This window comes from Hemiscyllium ocellatum, chromosome 10 (assembly GCF_020745735.1).
Source record: "Hemiscyllium ocellatum isolate sHemOce1 chromosome 10, sHemOce1.pat.X.cur, whole genome shotgun sequence".
Taxonomy (NCBI): Eukaryota; Metazoa; Chordata; class Chondrichthyes; order Orectolobiformes; family Hemiscylliidae; genus Hemiscyllium; species Hemiscyllium ocellatum.
This window is the reverse complement of record NC_083410.1, coordinates 4,803,216-4,814,505: the sequence shown is the minus strand read 5'-3', so window position 1 is coordinate 4,814,505 and position 11,290 is coordinate 4,803,216. Positions and strand designations below refer to the sequence as shown.

Genomic DNA, 11,290 nt, shown 5'->3' with positions numbered 1-11,290 from the left:
AGTTTTAAACAAAACAGAGTTTATTTACAAGATTACCAAAAGGAACACAAACAAAACAGAACAGAATATAGAATAACTTAACCTATCTGAAGACCCAACAAATCATCCCAACTTAATGATGCTGTTTCAAACACTTGCAACAATCCCCATAAACACCTCTTGGCACAAGAGGTAAAATCAAACACAGATCTTACAGGATAGATGTCAGAGAGAGGGAGGGTCAGCATGGACCTGCCTCTTTGGGTCCAACAGCTTCACAATGACTGCTTGCTAAAGTCAAACCAAACCAGAGAGAAGCAGAGCTGGGAGAACTGGCCACTCCCCTTTCATTATACAAGTGATTTTTTAAAATTGGAAGGCCTTTTGCCCGAGGCAGAATCTGTTAACTATAATCAAACTGGCCCTAAAACTCTTCCAAGTCAGACCTTTCAGAATTGCTGCTTTAATGACCTCTCTGAGGAAATAAAGCCAAGGACAGTATAACCTTGTTAAAGAAGCAGCACAGTCAGAAGAGCAAGATCAACATTAAATTTGAAATTTGAGACGTCCATCCAGGAGTCTAATAACAGTTGGGAAGAAGCTGTTCTTGAATCTATTGGAACCTGTGTTTAAGCTTCTGTATCCTCTGCCTGATGGAAGAGGTTGGAAGTGGGTATAACTAGGGTGGGAGGGGTCTTTGATGATGTTGGCTGCTTTCCCGAGGCAGTGGGAAATGTAGATGGAGTCAATGCATGGGAGGTTGGCTTGTTTAATGGACTGGGCTGTGTTCACAATGCTCTGTAGTCTCTTTGATCCTGGCAGAGCAGTTGTCATACCAAGCCATGATACATCCAGATAGAATGGTTTCTATGGTGAGCCTGTGGAATTCTCTGCCACAGAAAAACGGTTGAGGCTTAAACATTGAATAATTTCAGAAAGATGTTGGATATCGCACTTGGGACTAAATGGATCAAAAGCTTTGGGAAAAGGAAGAACAGGCTATTGAGTTGGATGATCAGTTGTGATCATATTGACTTAGGAGCAGGTTCGAAGGGCCAAACGGCCCACTCCTGCTCCTAGATTTGATGTAACTATTGTTTAATATTTGACAACAGTGGGTGGGAATGTCACTGTGTAATTCGGAGGGCGGAGTTAATGTTCTGGGGAAATGGACTGAATTTCCACCACGTTAGTTGGTGGAATTTAAATTCCATGAGTAATTTCAAAACTGAGAGCTCATCCTCATAACAATGACCATGAAACCATCATCAATTGATTATAAACACCATCTGGTTCACTCATGTCCTTCAGGGAGGGAAATCTGCTGCTGTTTCCTAGTCTTGCCTACGCCTGGCCTCAGACCAGAGCAACGTGATTGACTCAGAAATGTTCCCCGATGTTCAGTGAGTCTCTGACGTTAATTGCCACAAATACTGGTCTTTCCAGTGACTTCTCTGTCCAAATAAAACTAAATTATATTTTATTCCCAACATTAATTTTCCTTAACTGATATTGACTGTCCAACAGCGGAGACAACTCTCATGAACTAATATGTCTTGATTAGATTAGATTACCTACTTACAGTGTGGAAACAGGCCCTTCGGCCCAACAAGTCCACACCAGCCCTCCGAAGAGAACCCACCCAGACCCGTTCCCCTACACCTAACACTATGGGCAATTTAGCATGGCCAGTTCACCTAACCTGCACATTTTTGGACTGTGGGAGGAAACCGGAGCACCTGGAGGAAACCCACACAGACACGGGGAGAATGCGCAAACTCCATACAGAAGTTGCCCGAGGCAGGAATTGAACCTAGGTCTCTGGAGCTGTGAGGCAGCAGTGCTAACCACTGTGCCACTGTGCCAGGGACCTATTCAAATCTCAAATTCCATCTTCCCCAGTCTGGGCTCCCATCCCTTAACCAAAACACCCAGCTCCTTCTCATTCAGTCCATGATTATAATGATGATGTGGAGGTGCTGCCATTGGGCTGGGGTGGACAATCCTGAAGAAATGCTCATGCCCGAAACGTCGACTCTCCTGCTCCTTGGATGCTGCCTGACCTGCTGCGCTTTTCCAGCAACACATTTTCAGCTCAAAGCTAAAAGTCATGCAACACCAGGTTATCATCCAACAGGTTTATTTGGAAGCACTAGCAATGCTCTGAAAGCGAGTGCTTCCAAATCAACCTATTGGACTATAACCTGGTGTTGTGTGATTTTTAACTAAGATTACAATTGTCACTCAGAATGTTCCCATTGAGTTTGTGCAGGTCTAGCTACTTGTTTAGAAGATCAGTATAAAACTCCAGGTAAATTGGAGCATTTAAATGCTCCCCAGCTCTTATCCTACCTTGTTAAAAACTACCTCCAGATAAAACTGCTCAGCTGCTGGTGTTCTGAGTATGAACTCTACTCTTCCATAGCTGTTAAATTGTGGAAGCCAAGGAGTCTGACTCACTCTGGAGTATGGCCCAGTCTGTCTGATTAACCATGCAATGTTTCCAGAATGTTGTGAATTTAATGAGGAATGTTGTGGGCTGCCTTAGAGCTAAATGCTAATGTCAATAGAAACTGAGCAGGGAGGATACACTGTGCTCCCCATCAGCTCCAACCTCACCAGTTTTCCATTAACCATTTCCATCCAGAAAGTGCACTGTGTATCAGAGCTGAGGGTTGGTGACAATAGTGAGCGAGCAGACCCACCATCACAACCATTAACATCACTGACTGACATCTCAATATTAACAGTTGCCTCAAGCAGGGGCAATGATTGTTCAAGAGGGCAAATGGAAATCTAAAGACTCATTCCCTAGAACCAGAGTGGCAGACAGAGGCTGAACAGTGACCTTATGGAAGTTTATAAAATCATGAGGAGCATGGATAGGATGAACAGCCAAGATCTTTTCCCTGGGGTGGGGGAGTCCAGAACTAGAGGGAATAGGTTTAGGGCGAGAGAGGAAAGATTTAAAAGAGACCTAAGGGGCAACCTTTTCACGCAGAGGGTGGTGCGTGTATGGAATGAGCTGCCAGAGGAAGTGGTGGAGGCTGACACAATTGCAACGTTTAAATGGCATCTGGATGGAGATATAAATAGGAAGGGTTTAGAGGGACATGGACCGAGTACTAGCAAATGGGACTAGATTAGGTTAGGTAATCTGGTCAGCATGGATGGGTTGTACATCTCTATGACTCTATGTGGTAGATCTACTTGTCCCTGGGGAGACAACATCAATATTGGAGTGGAGGGAGGAAAGGCTCAGGGCGTGATGGGCTAATATCCGAACCTAATCTCATCCCACCTGCCAGCACCTGACCCATATCCCTCCAAACCCTTCATATTCATAATCAGGGGAAGATGGGGTATGGCAAGGGGAAAGGGATTGCACAGGGAACTGTCAAAATCAGAGAGACAGTGAGTGAAGGGGATCAAGGTAGAGCGTACAATTTGTAATGAAGATGAGGACAGAGTTTAGATGTAGGTTGAAGGCACTCAGGATGAGGAGCTGTTTGAAGTGATGAGGGAGAAAGATTGCCATGAGGAAATCATTGTTGGACGGTGAGGTTTAAGTGGGCATGGTACAGGTATCACAAAGAATTTCTGAAAGGGATGGCGCAGGTGTTACTGGGCGTTTGGGAGTAAGGAGGAGATTGAGGTGTAACCAGATATCCATGAGTGCACAACAGCAAGAGGCATTGCCACGGAGACTCAGGTGTTAGTCAAGGGAAGGGTCAGAGGTTAATCTCAACTAGTTCACTCTTTACAACAACAACTTGCATTGACATAATTCCTTGAGTATAGGAAAACATCACCATCTGCTACACAGCGGCACTGCCAAGCAAACTCTGACATTGAGCCCCTTGTCTGTTTTCTTCTGCCCATTTTCTTCAGTCCATTTCAGCTGCTGCCTCATGACATAGAGCATCATCACTGGTGACTAAGAGGCTAGTCCCTGAGGGGATTTTATCACAAATGCCATACATGAAACCATCATGTGGCACTAGGGCTTGTAATTTTCAGTGTTGGCATCTGTTGGCAAGGCAGTTTTCCCTGATCATCCTGGTGACCTGTGCTAAACCACGGGAGGTGCTGCCATTCAACAGGGCAGTGTCATTGTGCTATAGAGATACACAGCATTGAAGCAGACCCTTCAGTCCAACTTGTCCATGCTGACCAAATATCCTAAACTAATCTAGTCCCATTTGCCAGCACTTGGCCCATATCCCTCTAAACCCTTCCTATTGATATACCCATCCAGATACTTTTGAATGTTGCAATTGTACTAGCCGCCACCATTTCCTCTGGCAGCTCATTCTATCCATGCAACACCCTCTGCATGAAAAAGCTGCCTCTTAGTTCTCTTTTAAATCTTTCCCAAATCACCTTAGTTTTGGTCTCCCCTACACTGGGAAAAAGACCTTGGCTGTTCATCCTATCCATGTCCTTCATGATTTTATAAACCTATATAATGTCATCCCTCAGCCTCTGACGCTCCAGGGAAAAAAGCCCCTGACTGTTCAGCCTCTCTCTATATCTCAAACCCTCTAACCCTGGTAACATTTTTAAAAATCTTTTCTGAACCCCTCACGTTTAACAACATCTTTCCTGTAGCAGGAAGACCAGAATTGTATGGAATATTCCAAAAGTGGCCGAAATAATGTCCTAACTCCTTTACTCAATATACTGACCAATAAAAGGCAAGTATCTCCCAGGTATGGTGATCAATTGTTTCATGTCTCACTTGGAGATCTGGATTCTGTTGATTAAAAATGTTGTCAAAAATGCAAGCATAAAAGTGCATCATAAAGTAGGAGGGAGACAGACAAGGGAGTGTTAGGGATGGCATTCCAGATCTTAGATCCCAGACAGCCGAAGACATGGACATCACGGGGGAGTGATTAACGTCAGCAAAATGCTGAAGACTGATATCTTCTCTGAGGGCTGGAGAACGTTACAGAGCTAGGGAGAGATGAAATGATGGAGAAATTTGAACATGACGATGAGAATGTTAACATCGAGGAACTGTAGGACAGGGAAGCAATGTAAATCTGCAAAGACTCATTGACCTCTGAAGGGAACACTCAGTTGTATCACAATCCCAGCTCCCCCTCACCCCCCCCCCCCCCCCCGCCACCTTCCCCCACTCCCCAATCCCCAAATTGAACAGTATGTTTCTGGTATCACTGTCACTTTAAGAATCAATACCGAAGCCAGTATTTAGCTCCACGTCCTGTCTGCAGCGAAATTTCATTAACATCTTACAGATGTGGAAATTGAACTATGAAGCTGCCTGTGAAAAATAAATAACAGAACAGGAGCCCCAGAACGACTCAGCATCAAAGAAAGAGGGTTGGAACGTCAGTATTTCAAACTCCCACTGCCTCTCTGTCTCTATTAGGCAGGATAATAGGGAACTGTAAAAAGCTAAAACTTCATTCAGCCAGGAAAGTAGCGAGTGTTTCTGACAGAGAAACTGCAGTCATCTGACAAGGTGGTCTCTTTATTAATAACAACATTTTTTTCAGGTAATATTTCTGCTCATCAAATGAGCTATATCCAAATATGAGGTCCATGTTCTGTCTGTGTATCTGATGATGTGCATTTGTGTGTGTGACTCTGATTATGTGTATACCTGACTCTGTGTGTTATGTATGTGTATATCTGACTGTGAGTGTATTGTGTGTATATATCTAATGTGTATGCTGTGTTTACATATCTGGCGGTGTGTGTATCTGACAGTGTTTGTATATCTGACAGTGTGTGAATATCTGATGAATGTGTGTCATGTTTGTTGCTTGAGGTGATTTCAGAAAATTAAACTTTTTTCAAACTTCAGCTTGAGTCAGCAATTGAGACAATCTGTCTTGATTCTTCTGGGCTTGCTATTTTTCAATATCCTGAGTATCTCAGTGTCCAAGTGTACACAGCCACTGAAAGGGAATGATTCACTGCCTGGTCTGTGTGTGTGTCCCAGCGTTAGCTCCTGTATCCGTACACATAGTAAAAGGGAACATTGAAACACGCAGAGGCTGTGAGTTCCAGTGGGAAGCCAGCCAGAAACTGCAATGTATTAGGAATAGTTGGGACTTTGGTGATGAAAAATGAGATTATGGAAATTCTAACTGATCTCACTCTTAGGTTACCATGAGGTTCCTGTGGATCTTGCACTTTGTAATGGGAGTCTACATGGTGAAGGCTGGAGATGATTATACCTTAGAGACTAATGTTCCAGATCCACTCTTCCCCATGGTTTTGAACAACACGCTCATGCCTGAGAATGCAGCTGGATTGGGAATCCCAGAGCTCTCAAGTGTGTGTGAGATTACTGTGCTGACCAGCTCCATAACCATGCCCAGTGAGCAGGAAGCTATGAGCTCCCTAATTCAGGAGGATCTCAATCCCGTCAAGAATCTCCTGAACGGCAGCAGTTCTATTCTGGAGAGCTTGGCAACTGCAGTTAATGAAGAGACCGGGAAAGTGAGCTACCAGTCGTTGATCACCACCACAGTCCTGGACATTAAGCAACAGAATGAGCTATCCAATAACATCATGACAGAAATCTTCCAAGCCCTTGACTCAGAACCAACGTCAGATAACCATGTGAAAAAGTAAGTACTGAGCTGCATATTTGAAGGTTTGGGAAAGTTTAGCCTTTACCACTGAAATGTTATAGGTACAGACATTACAAGTCGGGAATGAGCTGGAACAGACTGCTTTGGATCTGCCCCAACATGTAATAAGATCACGACTGATCTGATTGTGGGCTTAACTCCAACAAATACAAAGGGGTGGGGCACCAGGGACTGTGATAGAAACCTTCCAGTTGAAGCAGAGTAATGCAGATGCTGGACATAAGTACTGTGCAAATGGGAGCTCAGAAAAAGTCATATTCAACTGGAAACATTAGCTGTTTCGCTCTTCCATCGATGCTGCCAGATGCACTGAGTTTCTCTAGCAATTTCTGTGTTTGTTTAGAACCAGAAACATTTCTTTCTGTGGCACATAGTTATTCATTAAATACTCCCTGAGCAGGGACAGCATGGAGTTAGATACAGAGCAAAGCTTCCTCTACATTGTCCCCATCAAATACTCCCAGATAGGAAGAGCACAGTATAGCTGCCCCAACATTGGCCCCATCAAACACTCTCAGGAAAGGGACAGCACGGGGTGAGATACAGAGTAAAGTTCACTCTACACTGTCCTCTCATCAAACACTCCCAGCACAGGGACCACCCAGAGTTAGATACAGAGTAAAGCTTCCTCTACACTGACTTCATCAAACATATCCAGGATAGGGACAGCACAGGATTAAGTACAGGGTAAAACTAGCTCTACACTATCCCCCTCAAACACTCTCAGTATCGGGATAGCACAGGTTAGATTCAGAGTAAAGTGGTCTCATCACTATCCCCATCAAAACACTTTGAGGACAGGGAAAGCACAGAGTTAGATACAGGGTAAAGCTTCCTCCACACATTATTATGTGTGAATAATATATTTCCTTGAGTTGGTTTTTAGCAGTAGCAAGATTAGTGGATCTCGACAGGTTGTTTTCAGGTTGATCCTCTATCAGTAATGTCCTCTCCTTTGTTAGGTTCAAGGAGAAGGTTTGGAAGATGGACACGATGCTGCAGGCCATCCATCTCCTTGCCAGCCAGGTCGAGGAGCTGTCAGACACTCTTTCAACAGAACTGAGCCAACATATGGGCAAGTCTGACACAATGGAGTCTATCCAATACCAGAACTGAGAGGCAGCTGGCAGGCTGCTTGTTAGACACCACATCTCACTAGCAAGTAGCTCACATCTGTGATGCTCAGATTCATTTTCTTGACGAGATTCCAGCATTAGCAGAAACGGTTAAAACATGAGCTAAAAACACCAGCCATTGTTTCCCATGTGCAATGCTCTCTAGCCTGACAAATCTTTTCTACTCTCTCTCTATTGGTCTAAGTTCTGTTCTTTGTTATGTTCTAATTTATTCACTGTCTACTTTTAGTTGGTGGCCCAGTGTATTACCAACACATCAACAACTGCCTGCACCCATTTTAAGTTTCCCAGTCTTGCCATATAAAGGGTCATGCTTCCAAACAGCCTGCTAATGATATTAAAACCTGCTCACTATTCACTTACTGCATATGTTCAAACTCATTTAATGTTGTAACATTTTAATAAATGATGAGAAACGATCTTTGCTGCACTTTGGGATGTGGTCATCTGGTAAGAATTCCCTCACTGGGACTCTTCAGTGTTTCAAGGGTCAGATGGTCTCTTGGTTCTCACAGTGCTGCTCTGGTCTACTTTCTCAAGAAGGACTTTGTACAAGGGAGTCTTTGATCTTTACTCGATACCACCCCACTTCATGATGATCAGGAACCCCACATCCCGAGTGCAGTTGATCCAGAATTTCTCCAAATTGAAACTTGTGTTTAAAAAATTGCATCCAAAATGATATAGCCATCACACAAGTCAGCAAATGTTTCAGGGCAGAGGTTTAGAGGATGTGGTATATTTGAACTTACATGTAGACCGAATAAACAGACATGTCTGAAAAAATGAGGAATTTCATGAATGTGCTTGGGAAAGTTTTTGGCAACAATATGTCACAGAATCTACATATTAAATTTAATGATGAGATGACGTTAGTTAAGAACCTAACAATGTGTGAATAATTACTGAACAATGATCATAACGAGGCTGTGTTTAACGTAATGTTTAAAATGGAAAGAAAAATGAAAGAGCTGCTCAGATGCTAGCTCGCTCTGTATCGACTGTAACGGGGTCAGTCAGGTGGACATCATAGAATGAAAGGTCTCTGAATGGGGCTATTAATCTTGTCCATTCAGGGAGCCCTGGCTGATCCCTATGAACAGGAGTGTCAGGGGTACTGCAGTGTTAAGAACTCTGCACGTGTAGATGAAGAGTGACTTGCTGACAGGATAATGGCCTATGTAAGAGTTATTTCAACTTCAATGCGATCTGTAAACTGAGCAAATCAGTCAATGGGGAACGAAGAGCGTGAGGTGTTCAAAAAGGACTTCATGGATGGAGAAGCGAATTATACCCCATGGGCCAGTTTACTTACAAAGGAACAGTTTATGGATGACTAATGTGTTACGAGGCAACAGAAGAATAAAAGAAGCTTTCAAATTTGTAACCAATAATATAAATCCTGATGATTCGGAGGAAAACTCTAAGGTTGCAGAAGAATGAAATGGTTACATTAGTAGTTGCCAAGAATTGTTCCATGACTATATGATTACCCCTGTCAGTCCCTTTCACTTGCATTGTATTGATCTCAGGAATATTGTGTTACAACCTTCAGAAAAAGTTGGCAAAACAAATGATACCAACCACACAACATGATTAGATTAGGAATGATTAGATTCCCTACAGTGTGGAAACAGGCCCTTCGGCCCAACAAGTCCGCACCGACCCTCCCAAGAGTAACCCATTTCCCTCTGACTAATGCACCTAACACTATGGGCAATTTAGCATGGCCAATTCACCTGACCTGCATATCTTTGGACTGTGGGAGGAAACCGGAGCACCAAGACACAGGGAGAATGTGCAAGTTCAACACAGACAACCACCCAAGGCTGGAATCGAACCTGGGACCTTGGTACTGTGAGGCTACAGTGCTAACCACTGAGCAGCAATTTAAAGACATTTGCAAACATTATTAAAATCAACACAAACATTTTTAATTATTATATTAGGGTGAAAAAGATTGGAGACTTGGCATGAAAACCGATGGAAATAGAAATGAATAAATGACAATCCAGCTGAATGGGGATTCTGTGCCAGAGTTGAAAGGAGGTCAACAGGCCGGATAGCCCTTGGAAAGCCCCACTGTTGGATCAAGGATAGAGCTAAAATGAACAAAAGCAAAAAGACAGGTATAAAGAAAATAATGACCCTAAAATTAGAACAAATTCCCCAATACCAGATGGTTTCCATCCAGGATTTTAAAGGATGAGAATATTGCAGGAACGCTAACAATAATTTTCCAAAGAATACCCTGAAATAGTAAATATTTCTTTAGAACATGGAATTGCATGACAGGATCCAGGGATAAACCAGTGAGCCTTCTATCTTGTTACAACACAGAGTAAACCCTCCCGCTAATTTAAATCAGCAACACAGAAAGGATTTATCCCATGCAGTAATCTGTGAACATTCGAGAGGCCAAGAAGTATTTTTAGTAAAATGTAACAACTTTATTTTTTAACTTATAACAGAGAATGATTAACTGACAACTATTTACAACTCCTTCCTCTAACCTATCGTCTACCTTCCCCTTCTAGAACATAGAACATAGAAAAATACAGCGCAGTACAGACTCTTCGGCTCTCGATGTTGCGCTGATCCAAGCCCACCTAACCTACACTAGCCCACTATCCTCCATATGCCTATCCAATGCCCGTTTTAATGCCCATAAAGAGGGAGAGTACATTACTGCTACTGGCAGGGCATTCCATGAACTCATGACTCGCTGAGTAAAGAATCTACCCCTAACATCTGTCCTATACCTACCCTCCCCTTAATTTAAAGCTATGCCCCCTCGATATAGCTGACTCCATACGTGGAAAAAGGTTCTCATGGTCAACCCTATCTAAACCCCTAATCATCTTGTACACCTCTATCAAGTCACCCCTAAACCTTCTTTTCTCCAATGAAAACAGCCCCAAGTGCCTCAGCCTTTCCTCATACGATCTTCCTACCATACCAGGCAACATCCTGGTAAACCTCCTTTGCACCCGTTCCAGTGCCTCCACATCCTTCTTATAGTATGGCGACCAAAACTGCACACAATACTCCAGATGAGGCTGCACCAGAGTCTTATACAACTGTAACATGATCTTAGGACTCTGGAACTCAATTCCTCTACCAATAAAAGCCAGTACGCCATATGCCTTCTTCACAGCACTATTTACCTGGGTGGTAACTTTCAGAGATCTGTGTACATGGACACCAAGATCCCTCTGCTCATCCACACTACCTAGTATCTGACCATCAGCCCAGTACTCCATCTTCTTGTTACTCTTACCAAAGTGAATGACTTCACACTTAGCTACATTGAACTCCATTTGCCACCTTTCTGCCCAGCTCTGCAGCTTATCAATATTCTGTTGTAACCTGCCACATCCTTCCTCACTGTCAACAACTCCACTGACTTTTGTATCATCCGCAAACTTGCTCACCCAACCTTCTAGCCCCTCCTCCAGGTCATTTATAAAAATGACAAACAGCAATGGTCCCAAAACAGATCCTTGCGGAACACTGCTGGTAACTGCACTCCAAGATGAACCT

The 11,290-nt window shown here is 43.3% G+C and overlaps 1 protein-coding gene across 2 annotated transcripts; it reads left to right on the top strand.

Annotated features, from left to right (window-relative positions):
- Positions 1-5,263: 5,263 nt before the first annotated feature.
- On the top strand, positions 5,264-8,545 carry LOC132819315 (uncharacterized). Of its 2 annotated transcripts, none has more exons than XM_060830769.1 (3): positions 5,264-5,470; positions 6,118-6,587; positions 7,574-8,545. In XM_060830769.1, the coding sequence occupies exons 2-3, from the start codon at positions 6,124-6,126 to the stop codon at positions 7,725-7,727; spliced, it is 618 nt and encodes a 205-aa protein (XP_060686752.1). In that variant the 5' UTR covers positions 5,264-5,470; positions 6,118-6,123; the 3' UTR covers positions 7,728-8,545. The 2 variants fall into 2 exon arrangements, with proteins under 2 accessions (XP_060686752.1, XP_060686750.1); XM_060830767.1 differs by having other exon boundaries at positions 5,264-5,504.
- Positions 8,546-11,290: the final 2,745 nt, after the last annotated feature.

What these genes read in the sequence shown, in the direction of transcription:
- LOC132819315 (XM_060830769.1), top strand. Translation starts at nt 6,124, where the DNA reads ATGAGGTTCCTGTGGATCTTGCACTTTGTAATGGGAGTCTACATGGTG. An exon ending in TCAGATAACCATGTGAAAAA is followed by an intron (nt 6,588 to 7,573) that starts GTAAGTACTGAG and finishes CTCCTTTGTTAG; the next exon opens with GTTCAAGGAGAAGGTTTGGA.